Here is a 17,062-nt window from a genome sequence, read left to right on the forward strand (position 1 = left end):
ATATTTGGCTGGTATTTTATCTTCTCTAAACTTCTGACAGCAAAATAGGTCTCACGTGACCCCCTTTATATCCCAGTGTTGAATCTGGACAGGAGCCCCCGGCTTCATCCCTCCTCCCTCTGCAATGAGCTCTTCCTGAGAAGTGCTGAGAGTATATCCTCTTAACTGGGGAGTTTCTCCGCCTTTCCCTTCAACCAGTGAGGGTGTCTGGCCTCTGGGGCTGGACAGGGAAGAGGGCACTCCAAAATAGCCGAGCCTTGTTTCAACCTGAGTCTGTCCTCTCAGCCACCGCTGAACTATGTGCTGCTATTGATTGGAATGATGGTGGCCCGAGCGGAGCACGCTGATCTCCTACTATGTGGAAATGGCACAGTGAAGGCTGCCGAGCTGAAGGCAGGGGATGGTATCCTGAAGATGGCCACCCAGCTCCAGACTCAAGTCCAGGTCAGACACCGAGCCCCACCCCCCTCAGGCGTGTATGAATGGACAAGGGCCCGGAACAGAATAGCCAAAAAGGCTTGGATGTAAAAAGTGCCGAAGGGCCCCCTGGGTGGTACAACAGGTTGGGGTGCAGCACTTCGAAGCCAGCTGCAGCCGCTTCAGCACATATGATTCCTGCCCCGGAGGTGATCCACATGGCACAGCAGACCTCTCTTGACCCGCTCGCTGCTCCCCTCAGCAGTGTACTTCCATCAGTCAGCCTGTTGTGCTCCCCACTCTGTCTCTGGTGAATCCTCTCACCACCCCTACACCTCTGGCCTGTAGTTCAGCTCTATATGCATGAATAAATAAGTCTTTAAAAAAAAAAAAGAAGTTAAAAAAAAGAAAAAAGAAGTGCTGAAGATTTTCCAAGCAGCCTATGGAAACTGTGGCTTACTCATCATCTCCCAGGCAACCACCTAGTATGAACTTCTTTCCTTCAGGAGCTTGAGAGACAAGATCAGTGGTCCCTTTCTGCTTTGGGGAAGCACCTGCTGTCTCTGGCATCCCAAAGGGTCTCTGTGAGTACTGCCCTGAGAAACCCTCACCTCCTTTCCTTCCCATTTCCCTCTGCAATTGGTGCATCTCATTTTCAAAGTTAATCTTCTGAGCTATGTATAGCTCCCTGCTGGGTTGCAGACCCCCAGTCCAGGGGGGAATTGTAAATATTTAAAACCAGCTTTCCGGAAAATTAAGCTTTGGTCAATACCATTTGCTAGTTTCCCTGGTGTAAGTTCTCCTACCATGACTGATTTCAAACTACCAGAATGATGTCGGGAGCAGAGTTGTGCACTTTCATAACACAAAAGTGTGTCGTATTTCCACAATGCATACAAAGTAGATGCAAATATTATCACAAGTAGATAATGGCAAAAGAAGGTAGTAGTATAATTAGAAAATGGTGAACTTCGTGTAGTAATTACCTTTCTCTTTAATATAACTGTTTCATTGTAAATGTGTACCATTTGCTGTTTAATAGTGCTTATGGCTAGCCCCTGGCTCACCAACTCCTACAGGTTTTACAGCTCTCCGGAGCTGGAATGAGCCAGCAATAGCGAGCTCTTGCTCTGCCCTTTCTGTCTTGATACCTCTCTAAGTCAGAGTGTGGTGGCAACCTACTCCCAAGAGCTCTCTGGAGAAGCATTGTCCTTCTTCCTTGGAATTTCCCTAAATACCCTGTCCTAGAGATCTGCTCAGAATTCAGCATCCTGATCTTTATCATCTCTTGTGTCCCTCTGTCCCCTTTCATCTTTCAGGTGGACAGAGTCATCCTCTTTGGTGCAGTTATGTATGAGAACATGATAAACGTGGCCAAAGATCTTTTCTGGAAGCATGTGAATCCCAAGTGCCTCTTTGTTAGTGTTCTTCTGAGGACACAATACACGTAAGGATTTTTACGCTCCTTTGTCAGTTCCAGAAGACCGTGCTTGAGCTTCAGACATTCCCACTTACTGGACATCTCCCCATCTCTGCCTCTTACTTCTGTTGCATTTTTTCAAGAGCTAGAATCTTCTAGCTCTTTACCTCATTGTAAGAGCTCACCCTACCTTCAGCCCAGCAATAACCTTATTAGAAGCAGATGAGTGGGGTGCCTATGCTCGGGCCTTAGGGGGCAGTAAGTCTATGTTGCTGCGTTGTCTCTAATGTTTTGTGATTGCTTCTTCCTTTGCCAGGTCACCAACTTTGAATCATAATGATGTGACACTCACAGGCTGTTCAGACGGAATACTGAAGTGAGTACGCAATGGACTCTAAAGGGGTTGGAGGCTTTGTTAGATTATCTTTCAGAGATGATCTGAGCCCTTTACTGCACTCACATGCTTTTTAAAGTAAGGATGGAGTTTATTCCTCCTAACAGTTATGTAGGCCTAGGAGCAAAACAATGTTACATCAACTCAGGCACCTTTTTTTATTGCTCTACCATTGGAGAGGAAGCTCTGCTTCCACCTCATGGCTCAAGGTAGCTGCTCCAGCTCCAGCCATCATTTTTGTATTACATCTAGTTGGGAAAATGAGAAAAGAGGACATGGGAGGTTGCACTGTTTGCTTTTAAGTGAACAATTCAGTAGTTGTCACATCACTTCTACTGTCTGTGGCCTCTGTTTCATTTTTGAGCCAGAAGAAATCTCATGCTAAATGTACCTATCTATGGCAAATTTACAGATATCTTTTTACATCCTTTCACCTTCTCAGTTACTTGTTTTCTCCCTCTGCCTTTTCCTTTGTATGCCACCCACTGCCCCAGGTCCTAACTAGGAGTTCTCACGTGCTTTCCAAGCTCCTCCAGGAGCTTTCACAGCTAGTGCAGAGCTGATCAAGCCCAGACAGGGACGGCCTTGACCTTTCCCCCTTTGCCCAGACCACTTGCATCTGTCTCAACAGAAAACCTATGATCACTGCAAAACTGGAGGGGCTGTAGCTGGGTTCTTCTTTTTCCATCAAATGAAGTTCTGCAACCTCATTTATTTTCAGTCTACATTCCGTGCTTATGACCATCTTCTAAAGGAGCTGACTTCATGCTCTAACCTAATAGTTTCCTTGTCCCCCTGCCGCCTTACACACCTTCCCGATGTGACTGGTATTCTGCTCTTGCTGATTTTGTCACTGTTTACACCAGGTTCATTGCAGAGCGTGGGGCCTCCCGTCTTCTAGAACACGTGGGCCAAATGGACAAAATATTTAAGATTCCACCACCCCCTGGAAAGTCAGACGTCCAGTCTCTCCGGCCACTGGAAGAGAATACGCCAAGCCCCTTGGCTCCTGTTTCCCAGCCGGGGTCAGTCTGGGTCTGTGCCTTTGTGACTTGGGAGGGTCTACTGTCAAAACCTGGAGACTGAAGTCCTGCCTGTTGGGCTGCTGCTTCTTATTCACCGAGTTACAGATCGTCTTTTCTCAGGCAGAAGGCTTTTGTAACACAGGAAACTGTCAGATTGTGAACATGGCCCTTTCTGGCCTGCAAAACGTGAGGAGGGAGCAGGCAGCATGGACCAGGCAGGGAGCTTAGGAGCACAGGCCTCCTCACCCCCCACGCCCCAGAGGATGGCTCTGTCACGTAGTAACTTGATCCTTGACTAGCTGCTTCATTTCCTACAACTGTAGTTTCTTGGTCAGTAAAATGGAGATGGTACTTGTATTTACCTCACAGTGTAACATGAGCAGCCCTTGGGCAAATAGTAAGAGCATGATGTTATCCTCTGAAAAAGGAGGGGTGCACAAGAAATGGAAGGTGGGGCTTCATTTGAAGGATTCTGCAGTTGAGGCTATGAGCAGGGCATTCTCCAGGGGCTTGCTGGACACCCCTCTGTCCTCTTCGTCTCTGGCTCATGCTCAGGGCTGAAGGGTCTGCAGGGTCTGAGGAGTGGGTCCTGGGCCCTTGGACCAATCCCAGCCCTTGGCTTCCCACAGCTGGCTCAGCATCCGGATTTTCATTTCTTCCACTTTCCGGGACATGCATGGAGAGCGGGACCTGATGCTGAGGTCTGTCCTGCCAGCGTTGCAGGCCCGCGCCGCCCCTCACCGCATCCGTCTTCATGCCATCGACCTGCGCTGGGGTGTCACTGAGGAGGAGACCCGAAGGAACAGGTGCAGGGGCCACAGAGAAGCCAGAGATCAGGGCCATAGCAGTGGAGCAGAAATGGGCTGGCTGGAACCACGACAAGGCCAAGGGCCCAAGGCAGGGGAGTTCTCCTTGGTTGCAAACAAGAGCAGTTTGCTGCACAGTGGGAGCCATGACCCAGCTCCTGTTTGTGTCCATGTCTCTGACCTCCTGCTGTCATCATGCTTGCAGACAACTGGAAGTGTGCCTCGGGGAGGTGGAAGACTCGCAGCTGTTTGTGGGGTTGCTGGGCTCCCGCTATGGCTACGTGCCCCCCAGCTACAATCTCCCTGACCATCCTCACTTCCGCTGGGTAAGGTAGACGAGGTTGGAGCAGGTTCTGGGGAGCAAACTAAGGTGGGGGCAGGTGTGGGAAAGACATCAGGGTCTGTCAGGAGCCCTGGGACTGTGAGAGGTGAAGTGATCAGGTGAGTGGGCAAGCTTAGGTGAGGACACTCCTTTGAGAAACACCTCCAGGTTGGCCAAAGGCTAATAAGTGATACGGGGGGAGGTCTGTTAAGGTTTTGCCATCAGCAGATTTGGGTTCTGATATTCCTTCTGCCAGTGTGTGGCTTGTGGGGTTCAACTTCTAGCTTCGGTTTTCCCATAGCTTAAAGAGAAACGGCGACGTCTGCATTGCAGAGTTGTTATGAGCACTAGAAATCTGTTTTTTAAAATGTTCAGTGTATGATAGGCATTAAGCGAACACTCACACTTGGCTATAATTAATTGGGTTGTATCTGGAGAGAGGAATACTATTGTATGGGCCCTCCCTGCTGGCGCAGCGGGTTAAAGCACAGAACTGAGAATCTAAAGCCGCTTCCGCATGAGTTCAATTCCCGCCTGCCCCGGAGGTGACCACATGGCGTGGCAGACCTCTCCTGACCCGCCCGCTGCTCCCCTCAGCAGTGTACTTCGTCGATCTGCCTGTTCTGCTCCCCACTCTGTCTCTGGTGAAGCCTCTCGCCGCCCCTGAGCCTCTGGCCTGTACCCCAGTTCTGTATGCACAAATAAATAAATCTTTAAAAAAAAAATGTTCAGTGTATGATAGGCATTAAGCGAACACTCACACTTGGCTATAATTAATTGGGTTGTATCTTGAGAGAGGAATACTATTGAGGTGAAGTCCTGGGGCCCTGGAGGATCTCGGGAAAGGGCTAGTATAACCTAGGACTGAACCACCTGTTCTCTGCCCTCTCCCCACAGGCCCAGCAGTACACTCCAGGTCGCTCTGTGACAGAGATGGAGGTGATGCAGTTCTTGAATCGGGGCCTCCACCAGCAGCCCTCTGCCCAAGCCCTCATCTACTTCCGGGACTCCAGCTTCCTCAGGTACCGCTGGGCCTCGGTCTCCATAGAAGGCCAGACAGGCAAAGTTGCCATGTTCTTTGCTCCAACACTGAGTGAATAGGAGGAGGGGGGTTGGAAAAGAGAAACAAGGCTCAGAGAGCATGCTTTGTGGCACTAAGTCAGCCTTGGCACAAGTCGGGAGATGCCATAGGAGGGGACAGAGAATCACCCCCAGGTTTGATGTTGGGGTGGGATGGGGATGGACAGAGGCTGGGGTCTGAGCCCACCCCCACTTGAGGTATCTTTGGTGGTCAGCTCTGTGCCAGAGGCCTGGAAATCTGACTTTACTTCTGAGTCTGAAGAGGCTGCACATCGGATCTCAGAACTGAAGAACTACCTGAGCAGACAGGAAGGGGTCACCTGCTGCAGGTAAGGGGTGTGTACGTGTGTTAGAGAGTACCTGCACAGGGCTGTGGGGGGAGGGAGCCGGCCTACCCTGACTCTGCTTGTGCTCACTGTGCCCACAGATACTCCTGCGACTGGGGTGGGGTGTCAGCCAGCCGGCCCTATGTTGGGGGGCTGGAGGCGTTTGGGCAGTTGGTTCTGCAGGATGTGTGGCATCTGATTCAGAAGCTTTACCTCCAGGTCAGTAGGCATGCTTGTGGCTAGGGGCATGGAGAGGGATAGGGTGGTCTGGGTAGTCCTGGCTGGAAAGCAGCTTGATGGGGGCTGTGTGAGTTCTAGATCTGGGGACCCTGACAGCATGGAAACCTAGTGTCTATCCCCTGCGCCCTTAGCCCAGGGCCCAGCAGGAGCAACCAGCGTCCATCCCAGATGACGATTTGGTCCAGGCCACCTTTCGGCAACTGCAGAACCCACCAAGTCCTGCCCGGCCGCGTCTTCTTCATGACACAGTGCAGCAGCTGAAGCAGCACCGGGGCAGGCTCAGCCTGGTGACCGGGCAGTCAGGACAGGGCAAGACCACCTTCTTGGTATGGCGTCTCTGAGGCCCTCAGAGGAGGGCGGGAGGGAGGCCTGTGTTGCTCAGGGGGTTTGTGCCTGTGCAATATGACGGTGTTTTTCTGTCCCCTTCGCACGCAGGCATCCCTGGTGTCAGCCCTATGTGCTCCCAAGGAGACCAAGGTGGCCCCCTTAGTGTTCTTCCACTTTGCAGGGGCCCGCCCTGACCAGGGCCTTGCCTTAACCCTGCTCAGACGCCTCTGTGCCTACCTGCACAGCCGGCTGCAAGAGCCCGGCGCTCTCCCCAACACCTACCGGTGTGTATCCCCCACTAGCCCTGCCTGATTGTCACCACCCCCAGCTCCCCTCCTGCTGACCCTGGTCCTTCCCGGAACACACAGGGGCCTGGTGTGGGAGCTGCAGCAGAGGCTTCTACCTGGGTTTGCTCAGTCCCTAAAATCTGGCCAGACCCTCGTGTTGATCGTCGATGGGGCTGACAGGTTGGTGGACCGGCGTGGGCAGCTGATCTCAGACTGGATCCCAAAGACTTTGCCCCGGGTAAGTGTGAGGAGACAGTGGGGTGGGGGGTAGTAGGGAGGAAAGGGCCTCTCTGACATTATTCTCCAATTTTTGCTTTTATCTCCTTTTGCCCAAATATCCTAGGGGGTGCACCTGGTGCTGAGCGTGTCTAGTGACACGGGCCTGGGGGAGACCCTGGAGCAGAGCCAGCATGCCCATGCAGTGGCCCTGGGGCCACTGGAGCCATCTGCCCGGGTCCAGCTGGTGAGACAGGAGCTGGCTCTGTATGGGAAGCGGCTGGAGGAATCACCTTTTAACAACCAGGTAGGATTTCGGTGTGGCCTGCTGGGTGAGTGGGGTGAATGGGGAGCTGTTGAGCACTCGGGAAGCTGAGGCTAGCAGCTGCCCCACACAGACCTCAGGAACTCTGCGCTGGGGAATTGTTAATAAGATTGCTTTAATCTGTATAATGTCAGCCCACCTTCCCTCCTGGTCTCTCCAGGGCCTGTCCCGGGGAGGGGAGGGGTAAAGCCATGGTTCCCGGGGCGGGATGGGGAGGGGGGCGCAGGCAGGCTGAGCCATGAGTGGAGGGGAGGGGGGCTGTGTTCTGAGGTGATCTGTCTTTGCTGGGGACTCTCCAAGGAGGGGCTGCCTTGCCTGTGGGGGGCCGAGGGCGGCCTGCGGGTTGACTCTGGTTCCCACACTGAGTCCTCTGAGTGTCACCAGATGCAGCTGCTGCTGGTGAAGCGGGGCTCGGCCCTGCCCCTCTACCTGCGCTTGGTCACGGACCACCTGAGGCTCTTCACGCTCTATGAGCAGGTCGGTGACCCCTCGTGTTTTAAGTCCCAGGCCCATTTCCATGCCTCCATCCCGCTTCCTTCACCCCCCCACCCCCGCCTCGCCTTCTCCCATTTCATCCTTTGCCACCCTGAGAGCACTCATTGCCCCTCTCCCCACCCCTGCTTTCCGCCCACCTGTTTTTATTTCCTTTTATCGGTCCCTGGTCCCCTGGCTTCTCTTGCTGCCCTCTCCTCGCCCCTCCCCCAGGTGTCTGAGACCCTCCGGAACCTGCCTGCCACCGTCCCTCTGCTGCTGCAGCACCTCCTGGGCACCCTGGAGCAGGAGCATGGCCCGGATGTCCTTCCCCAAGCCTTGGCCACCCTGGAGGTCACACGGAATGGTCAGTGCTTGGGGAGAGGGTGGATCAGAGGCTGAGATTCAGGGTTGGATGACCTTGGCTCCGTTGCGGTCTCAGTGAGCAGTGCAAGGAAGGACAGAGCGTCACGCGGGTGAGGGCACTGTGTGGTTTGGTAAGGGCCTCAGAGAGCTTGGCTTTGCAGGTCTGACTGTGGATCAGCTCCATGGAGTGCTGAGTGCATGGCGGAGACTTCCCAGGGGCACCAAGACCTGGGAAGAAGCAGTGGCTGCTGTGAACAGTGGGGACCCCTACCCCATGGGCCCGTTCGCCTACCTTGTTCAGAGCCTGCGCAGGTACAGGCGCCCCCAGCTAAGCACCTCCTTACCTCACTGTACCTTCGTGTTTCTGAGCCAGGACCCCGCCCTTCTCTTGATGTACCCCATTGCCTACCTCCCAGTGCTGAAAGGCTGCCCCTCCCGTTCCCTTATTTGAGGTGGGAATGGGAACTCACAGCTATGCCAGGTGTCTCTGATACGCCTCCTCCCTCTGCTCTCCCTCACATGGGGACAGTTTGCTAGGGGAAGGCCCTCTGGAGCGCCCTGGGGCCCGACTCTGCCTGCCGGATGGACCCCTGAGAACAGCAGCTAAATGTCGCTATGGGAAGAGACCAGGGCTGGAGAATCTGGCTCATGTCCTCCTCGCAGGTGACTGCAGCCCACAACTGCCCGGACCTGGGACTGGAGACCAAGACCACCCCCTGGTCCCCCATTGACTGGCCTTGATTGGCCCCTCATTGCCACTTCAGGGGGTGGGAGCTCCTGTGGGAGCTTGAGGAGTATGATGCTTGGGGGTGCATCTGGGCTGAGCTGGTCTCAGTGTCTGTTCTCATGACCCACACCTGCAGCTCAGCTCTGGAAGACATGTGACCCCGATGACTCAGACACCTTTCGAAGTTGCCCTCCAGAGGCCCTGGGAGACTTACCTTACCACCTGGTGAGTCCCCCAGGTGCCACAGAGACCCCCTCCCAAGCATCTGCTTTGTCTCCTCTGAGGCCTCTCTCGTCCTTGATCACCACCACCATCACCTTTGCCCTAACCTGTCCCAAACTCCCTCTACATTCCCCCTCTTTTCCTGCCCTCTTCCTTCAGGCCTTTTTCTCAGCTCTCAGGGGGTCAAGGTCCAGGTTGCACAGGCAGGGTCTGATCCTGGACTGTCCCTCACCAGCCTCTTCATGTTCCTGACAAATCCAATCTACTTCTCAGCTCCAGAGCGGGAACCGTCACCTCCTGGCAAAGTTCCTCACCAATCTCCATGTTGTGTCTGCATACCTGGAACTGGGCCTGCTCTCTCGGCTGCTGGAAGCCCATGCTCTCTATGGTGAGATAAGCCACTGGGTGGTTCCTTCTCTAAGATTATGGGCTCCTGGATGTGTTTTGAAAGGGGCCCCTTTGGAGGACTGTAGTGGAAAGAGCAGTCCTTGAATTTCCATTCAAGTGAAAAGTGTCAAAAGGGGAAGTTAGTGATTCCAAAAGCATACCGTTGCTTAGATCTCTTACACGAGAGGGTCTCAAACTTTATTTAGTGGCCATTAAATGACCTGGGAAACTTCCTCAAAGTGTAAATCTGTGGGCCCCAGGATTCTGGCTCCCTGGGGTCTGGAGTGGCACCAAAGCCTTGCACTTTTTTTTTTTTTTTCATTTTAGTACCGAGCTTTATTTCATTAATGATCATGAAAACATCATCATTTCAACATATAATCAATGTATAAAATTATATATATATTAAATAATATAATAGCTTATTTTTCCATTATTTTGTGCGTTTTTCCATCTCAGTTCTAATCCCTGTTGGTTTCCCATCACCAAATCACCCATGAGCCTTACATTTTTTTTTTAAGACTTATTTATTAATGTATACAGAACTGGGGTACAGGCCAGAGGTGCAGGTGTGGTGAGAGGATTCACCAGAGACAGAGTGGGGAGCAGAACAGGCCGACTGATGAAGTACACTGCTGAGAGGAGCAGTGGATGGGTCAGGAGAGGTCTGCTGCGCCATGCGGGTCACCTCCGGAACAAGGATCGAACTCGTGCTGAAGAGGCTTTAGCTTCTTAGTGCTGTGCTTTACCCCGCTGCGCCACCATGGAGGGCCCCGAGCCTTGCACCTTTAACAGGTGTTCCTGACATGGGGTCGGAGGACCATGCTCTGAGACTTACCATTTGAGACACACCACATGATGGTGTTTGGTGCTGGGGTCAATGGGAGTCTAGGCTGGCTGGTTCCCCAGTGACACTGTGCACCTCATCTACAGCTTCCTCAGTCCCTGGCGAGGAAGAAAAGCTTCCAGAAGCTGACACTGCCGTATTCCACACCTTCCTGAAGCAGCAGTCTCCAATCCTCAGCCGGTACCCTCTGCTGCTGCTCCAGCAGGCATCCAACCAGCCTCTGGACTCACCTCTTTGCCACCAGGCCCCACAGCTCTCCCAGCGGTGGCCGCTCAAGGGCATGCTACGGTGGCTTAATAAACCCCAGGCCATGGCGGGCCAACAAAGGTCAGACCCTTGACTCCACCCCTGGTCAGCTTTCCAGACACCCAACTGTAGCCCTTGCTAACATGCCACCAACATCCCCAAGGAGAGGAGGGTCGGGCCCAGAAATGAAGAAAAGAACTCTTGTTGGCTTCCTTCTCCTCCCTTCTCACTTCCTCCCTTTCTTTCTACTCTTTCTCTAGCTCCACCTTGTCCCTGGCAGTTTCCTCCTCCCCCACAGCTGTGGCCTTCTCCCCCAGTGGGCATCGAGCAGCTGTGGGCACTGCCAATGGGACAGTTTACCTGTTGGACCTGAGAACCTGGCAGGTAGGACGCTAAGGGCTGGTGCAGTTTACCTTGGGAAAAGCCTCCCGTCTGTCTGAAGTGTTGAGCAAGCCAAGCCACCAGTAATCCCCCTATTTGTTTCAGCAACTTAAATTCCCTCAAGAAATCAAAAGGGCTGGGGCAACAAGTCAATCACGCAGCAGGTATTTGCTGCACACTTTCATTCAAGGCACTGTACTAAACATGGCAGAGAACAGGTGTAGTGATGTGATGTAAAAGCACCACAACAATTTTTAGTTTCATTTTTAGTCTGTTTACATTTCATGTGTTCATTTCAACGGGGCTTAAGGCATTGTATTTGACCAGCATGTGGTTGATTGTGTTGAAAGATAAGACAGACAATGTGAAAAAAAGGGTGCAAAATTCCTGGGGCCATGCTTTGAGGCCAGAGTAGACTACAGAGAGCCCAGACCGAAGTCCTCTTGCCTTGGCCTTCTTTTTAGCTGGGACTTGGAGAGTCTGGATCTGGGGGTCAAGGGGCTGTGTTCTGAGCCACACTTTTCTTCTGGCTCTCACAGGAGGAGAAGTCTGTGGTGAGTGGCTGTGATGGGGTCTCCTCTTGTACGTTCCTCTCGGACAGTGCCCTCTTTCTTACTTCCTTTGATGGCCTCTTGGAGCTCTGGGACCTGCAGCATGTTGGTCGGTAAGGAGCCCCTCCCATAAGAATCTGACCTACTGGACAGAAGGCCAGAGTGGGGGTGGGGAGGGTGAGGACAGAGGCTGTGGCCAGGGACCCCATGGCTCTGACTTTGTTTGCCTGGACTAGCGTGCTGCAGACCCAAGCACACCAGTACCAAGTCACTGCCTGCTGCCTGAGCCCTGACCACCAGCGGCTGGCCACTGTGTGCCTGGGAGGATCCCTAAAGGTAATGACTCGGGGCTGTGGGAGTTAAAGGGGCCTCAACCCCGAGTCAGCCCCAGGTTGTCCTTTGAGCATGGCACAGACTGCTGACTGCTCCCCGCACCAGAGTGTCCTTCCCTAGTGAGGGCAGGGGACTGGGCTGGCCCTGAAGCTTTAGGTCTGAGAAGCTCAAGCAACTGCTCAACACCCTGGTTCCCTTTCTTCCCTCCTCCAGGTATGGGACACTGTCCGTGGACAGCTGGCTTTCCAGCACACCTGCCCCCAGCCCCTGAACTGTGTTGCCTTCCACCCTGAGGGGCAGGTGATAGCCACAGGCAGCTGGGCCGGCAGCTTCAGCTTCTTCCAGGTGGATGGGCTGAATCTTCTCAAGGTGAGGTGGTCCGGGGTAGGCCCCGGGGAGGAAGCAGGGGGCGCTGGGCGTGGAGGTATGGACTGGTGGACAACCGCATCTCTGGGTTTAGGTTCGTGTTGCGGGCAGACCCTGACATTTCCATTTCTACCTCTCTGTGTAGGAACTGGGGGCCCCGGGAGCCTCTGTCCGAACCTTGGCTTTCAATGTGCCTGGGCATGTTGTGGCTGTGGGCCGGCTGGACAGGATGGTGGAGCTGTGGGCCTGGCAAGAAGGGGTGCGGCTGGCATCCTTCCCTGCCCACCAGGGCTTTGTTGCTGCTGCCCTTTTCCTGCGAGCTGGGAGCCAGTTGGTGACGGCTGGAGAGGATGGCAAGGTCAGGTTTGAGGGCTGGTGTTGGGTCAGCAGAGCAATGGCTGCAGATATTAGTTAATGGTGGGACCTTTGTCGGGAAGACCGTGGGGGAGCTTGTTTGGTCTGAGCTACAGGGAGAGAAGTGTGTAGAGGGGCTGCTCTCCCGAGAGGAGCCTCTGGAAGTGGCCTTTAAGCGGGTGACTAACCTCCTGGTGGAAGTGGGGGATGGATAAGCTTTCTTCTTGGCCCCCAGGTTCAGGTGTGGTCTGGGTCTCTGGGACGGCCCCGCGGGTGCCTGGATTCCAGTCCACTCTCTCCTGCTCTCTCCGTGGCTCTCAGCCCGGATGGTGAGCATGTGGCTGTCGGGTACCGAGAAGATGGCATTAGGATCTACAGCATCTCTTCAGGTACCTAAAAGGGAATGATGAGGGAGTTGAACCTTTGGAAAATGGAGTCCTCCACCCTGATCTCCTTTCCAAGTATCTAATCATTTTGCTTTTCCCATTTTCTAGGTTCCCAGGGAGCTCGGTGCCAGGCACTGGATGTGGCTGTGTCTGCACTGGCCTGGCTCAGCCCTACCGTGCTGGTGAGCGGTGCAGAGGACGGGTCCCTGCAGGGCTGGGAACTCTCCCTACAGTCCCTTTGGCTCCTGTCCACACACCGGAAGCCAGTGCTGGGGCTGGCCACCTCCCAGAAACTCTTGGCTTCTGCCTCAGGTACTACTGGGCCAGGGCAGGGCTGTGAATCATTGTTCTCCTTAAATACACTTCCTTCAGTGTCTGTGTATATGTGTGCATGAAGACAATATTTATACAAGTTTCAGTGTGCCTTTAAATGCATTCATCTTGCATTTAAACACAGAGCTCAGTCTTGTTTCTGTGTCTTCTCATTATCCTGACTTGGGGATCTCTTTGCACTCCCTGTAGTCAAACATTGACTTTCTGGGAGACTTGGCTGTGAAAGGAGAGGCGTTTCCATGGGAGGGGAAAGAGCTGTTGAGGTGAACATGCCAAATGGTCTCGGTTTTCTCCAGGTAGACTTGGCTCAAGTGACCCTGGGCACTTGAGGAGGGTGTGGAGGGGCAGTAGGGAGTCAGCAATGAGCTGGGCGCCTGGCAGTCCTGTCCCGTGTGCTCACACGATGGCTGGCCAGGGCCCGTGCCTCACTGTGCCCTCCTTGGAGCTGGGCCTCAGATATCCCCCGACCTCAGTTATCCCTTTGGCCTCCCAGGCCTGCCCCAATTCCTCTTTCAGGGAAATTTCCCTCTCCCTATTTGCAGAGGATTTCACGGTACGGCTGTGGCCAAGGCAGTTGCTGACGCTGCCACAGAAGACAAAAGACTTTCCCTGTGGCACGGAGCTCCGGGGACACGAGGGGCCTGTGAACTGCTGTAGCTTCAGCACTGATGGAGGCAGCCTGGCCACCGGGGGCAGGGATCGGGTGAGCCTCAGCAGGATGCAGTCCCTGGGCCCTGACACCTTAAGGGCCTCTCAGCCCCTCTGGAAATGCTCCTAGACCCCACAGTTCCTGTGGACCCCAAATTCTGAGTAGTCCATTTTCCACTGCCTCCTCTGAAGCTTTGTACTTTGTCAAACTTCCTGCATCAGACCTGCTCACCTACCTTCCTCCCTCATTCATGCCTCAAATGGCCCTGCTGCTCCCTCATCCCCTTGCTGGTGCTGACTGTTCCCTCTCTTGGGACCGACCCAGAATCTCCTCTGCTGGGACGTGAAGACACCCGCAGCCCCTGTTCTGATTTGCTGCTTCCCTGCTTGTCACCGGGACTGGGTTACTGGCTGTGCCTGGACAAAAGACGACCTGCTGGTGAGTGGAGGGGTGTGAGAAGTGAAGTTCATCAGGGCTCCCCTGGAGGCCAACGCCCCATCTTGTTCTTCCCCCCCAACCATTTATAGTAGTAATTAGTGCTTATTGAGCACTAATCCTGTACCAGGCCTTGCACTCTTTTCAAATATTGCCTCATTTAATCTTTATAACACCCTTGTTCAAAGACAAGGATAGTGAGCTCAGATAGATGACAGAACATTTCCCGGGTCATGGAAGAGATGAAGCTGAGCCAGTAAAACTTCTGATAAGAAAGCCCATCCCCTTAACAAGTGCACACTATCTCCTCCCGGCCTTTGGAAGCTGTGTTCCTGCAGTCCCACTGTCATTCTTTGGTCCAAAGGTACAAGTGAGTCTCAAATAATGTATCCAGGATTGGTGAAGCCTAGTTGTCCAATGCAGAGACCCCACATTGTTCTAAAAAAGAAATGAGAAAGCGATGCTGGTTGAATAGATTTGTCATAATCTGTCCTACCCTTGTCTTCTCTGCAGCTAGATCTTTCCATGGTATTGCAGACTTTTCACTTTTGACTAGGTTTGTTGACTGACATCATGTTAATAGCACAGACAGTAATCCCATGCTCACTACCAGGCAGCAGACTAAGTCTTTCATGTAGAGGCCTCTGTTGTGTGGGCCTCACAACAGCCCATCAGCTACATATTGTCATTATCCTCCTTAAATCTCTGGGGCTCAGAGAGATGAACATGTCCTGGAACACGAGGCAGTGAGTGATGGAGCTGGGATTCTGCTCTCTACCACGTTATAAATACATGCAAATGCAGGGGGATGGAGCTAACCCCGCCCTCCATCCTCTGCTCTGCAGGTCTCCTGCTCCGCTGATGGCACTGTGGGGCTGTGGAACCCAGCGTCTGGACAGCAGCTCAGCCAGTTCCTGGGCCATCAGAGTGCCGTGAGCGCCGTGGTGGCTGTGGTGAGAAGGCAGTGGAGGGCTTACTGGGGGTCTCCTGGGAGGATGGGGCATCTCATCGCAAAGGCAAAGATGTGTAAAGGATGTTTGGGGGCAGATTAGAGCAAGATTAAGGTATTGAGGCTGAAGTTGGGGGTGACACAGCATCTTAGTGTCATGACTTTGGGGTTGCTGTATTTAGAACCCCACTCCTATTCCCCAGAGTTCTCACACTTTGATGTCTTCTAAAGGCCTGGTACTCCACTCACACGTCCGTGGTGGGTGTCATGTGCCGCTCCGTGTGACTTTGCCCTGGTCCTGTGCTCTGAGGCAGGAGCAGCATGTGGTGTCCGTGGGTCGGGACGGGACCTTGAAAGTGTGGGACCATCAGGGTGTGGAGCTGACCAGCATCCCTGCTCATGAGGGACCCATCAGCCACTGTGCAGCTGCCCTGGAGACCCGCGCAGGTAATGCAACGTCAGCCACCATCCCTTCCCCTCTGCTTTTTCCTTCTCTGCTTCTCCCTTCTTCTCACTCAGTCTCGTATTTTACCAGCTGGCCAGCCTGGGGCAGAGCTTCTGGTGGTGACTGTTGGAGTGGACGGGGCCACACGGCTGTGGCATCCACTCTTGGTGAGCTCCCTGAAGGACCAAGAGGGGTGGGAGGGGACAAGTTACATGTCACAACCTCTCTTAAGTCAACCTTCCTGTTTCTTTTCCGTCTTTCCTGCTAGGTGTTTCAAACACACACCTTCCTGGGACACAGTGGCCCAGTGACTGCAGCTGCTGTTTCAGAGACTTCAGGTCTCTTACTGACCACCTCAGAGGATGGTTCTGTCCAGCTCTGTCAGGTACCTAAGGAAACAGGTGAGTGAGGCAAGGTATGAAAGAGGGGTGTGTTGGCAGGCCCAAGAGGCCTGAGTGCAGCCTACTCTCCTCTTGTATCCCAGCAGTGATCCAGCTCCTAATGACTCACTTCCTTCTCCAGATGACACTTACAGCCCCAGAAGCACTGTAGCCATCACTGCTGTGGCCTGGTCCCCAGATGGTTCTTTAGCAGTGTCTGGGAATCAAATTGGGGAGCTCACCTTGTGGCAGAATGCTCAGGCTGTGGCCACGGCACAGGTGAGCTGGGGCAACATCAGTTTTCTGTCTACATGAGTTCTGCCTGGCTATAGACTTAATGCTACATGCCTGGGTAGAAGATGTGTATATGCCTCAGAGGGGACAGTGGGTTAATCCTGGCTCCTCACAAACACTGAATGAACTTACTGTGTATCCAGGCTCCGGGCTGCATCAATGCTCTGATTTGGCATTTGGACAACCTCTTGATTGTTCTCAGTGCTAATGAAAAAATCAGCACATGGGTAGTGTCGCGACAGAAGAGTTCTATGCATGGAACTATCAGGTAAACAAAGCAGCTGGGTTTGTGTGATGTGAATGGCAGTCTCCTTACACCCCACACTTCACTCAAATCACTTGGAACAAAAAGAAGTCTCTGGGAAGTTGTTTATGACTCCTTGTCACGCCAATTAAAGTAATAATTATCAAGGGCCTGTTTTGTGTTAAGCTGTGGGCCAGTGTGAACCAGATTAAATTTTTTAAAAGATTTATTTATTTATGCATACAGAACTGGGGTACAGGCCAGAGGTGCAGGGGTGGTGAGAAGATTCACCAGAGACAGAGTGGGGAGCAGAATGGGCCGACTGACGAAGTACACTGCTGAATATAAAACAAAATGTCAGGAGAGGGTCAGGAGAGGTCTGCCATGCCATTTGGGTCACCTCTGGGGCGGGGATCGAACTCATGCTGAAGTGGCTTTAGCTTCTTAGTGCTGTGTTTTAACATGCTGTGCCACTAGGGAGGACCTTAAATTCTGTTTTTGTTTTTTTTTT

General features: G+C 53.2%; 1 protein-coding gene across 2 annotated transcripts in view; it reads left to right on the forward strand.

The window, feature by feature from the left end:
• TEP1 (telomerase-associated protein 1) overlaps positions 1-17,062 on the forward strand; it is a 38,047-nt gene that overhangs the window by 17,731 nt on the left and 3,254 nt on the right. For both annotated transcript variants that reach the window (XM_012734071.1, XM_012734072.1), the window contains exons 14-49: positions 286-444; positions 924-1,001; positions 1,737-1,864; positions 2,154-2,213; positions 3,098-3,256; positions 3,886-4,062; positions 4,268-4,388; positions 5,282-5,406; positions 5,680-5,793; positions 5,892-6,009; positions 6,162-6,356; positions 6,466-6,641; positions 6,726-6,882; positions 6,988-7,167; positions 7,570-7,662; positions 7,891-8,023; positions 8,184-8,334; positions 8,552-8,685; positions 8,886-8,974; positions 9,245-9,359; positions 10,292-10,532; positions 10,712-10,835; positions 11,372-11,496; positions 11,620-11,719; positions 11,930-12,085; positions 12,228-12,440; positions 12,672-12,825; positions 12,931-13,134; positions 13,698-13,858; positions 14,129-14,242; positions 15,085-15,192; positions 15,503-15,635; positions 15,724-15,800; positions 15,902-16,034; positions 16,156-16,292; positions 16,451-16,575. In XM_012734071.1, coding sequence (XP_012589525.1) covers positions 286-444; positions 924-1,001; positions 1,737-1,864; positions 2,154-2,213; positions 3,098-3,256; positions 3,886-4,062; positions 4,268-4,388; positions 5,282-5,406; positions 5,680-5,793; positions 5,892-6,009; positions 6,162-6,356; positions 6,466-6,641; positions 6,726-6,882; positions 6,988-7,167; positions 7,570-7,662; positions 7,891-8,023; positions 8,184-8,334; positions 8,552-8,685; positions 8,886-8,974; positions 9,245-9,359; positions 10,292-10,532; positions 10,712-10,835; positions 11,372-11,496; positions 11,620-11,719; positions 11,930-12,085; positions 12,228-12,440; positions 12,672-12,825; positions 12,931-13,134; positions 13,698-13,858; positions 14,129-14,242; positions 15,085-15,192; positions 15,503-15,635; positions 15,724-15,800; positions 15,902-16,034; positions 16,156-16,292; positions 16,451-16,575 — 4,967 coding nt within the window. The remainder of the gene's footprint in view (positions 1-285; positions 445-923; positions 1,002-1,736; positions 1,865-2,153; positions 2,214-3,097; positions 3,257-3,885; positions 4,063-4,267; positions 4,389-5,281; positions 5,407-5,679; positions 5,794-5,891; positions 6,010-6,161; positions 6,357-6,465; positions 6,642-6,725; positions 6,883-6,987; positions 7,168-7,569; positions 7,663-7,890; positions 8,024-8,183; positions 8,335-8,551; positions 8,686-8,885; positions 8,975-9,244; positions 9,360-10,291; positions 10,533-10,711; positions 10,836-11,371; positions 11,497-11,619; positions 11,720-11,929; positions 12,086-12,227; positions 12,441-12,671; positions 12,826-12,930; positions 13,135-13,697; positions 13,859-14,128; positions 14,243-15,084; positions 15,193-15,502; positions 15,636-15,723; positions 15,801-15,901; positions 16,035-16,155; positions 16,293-16,450; positions 16,576-17,062) is intronic.

This window comes from Condylura cristata, unplaced genomic scaffold (genome assembly GCF_000260355.1).
Source record: "Condylura cristata isolate star-nosed mole 26May11 unplaced genomic scaffold, ConCri1.0 scaffold00045, whole genome shotgun sequence".
Taxonomy (NCBI): domain Eukaryota; kingdom Metazoa; phylum Chordata; class Mammalia; order Eulipotyphla; family Talpidae; genus Condylura; species Condylura cristata.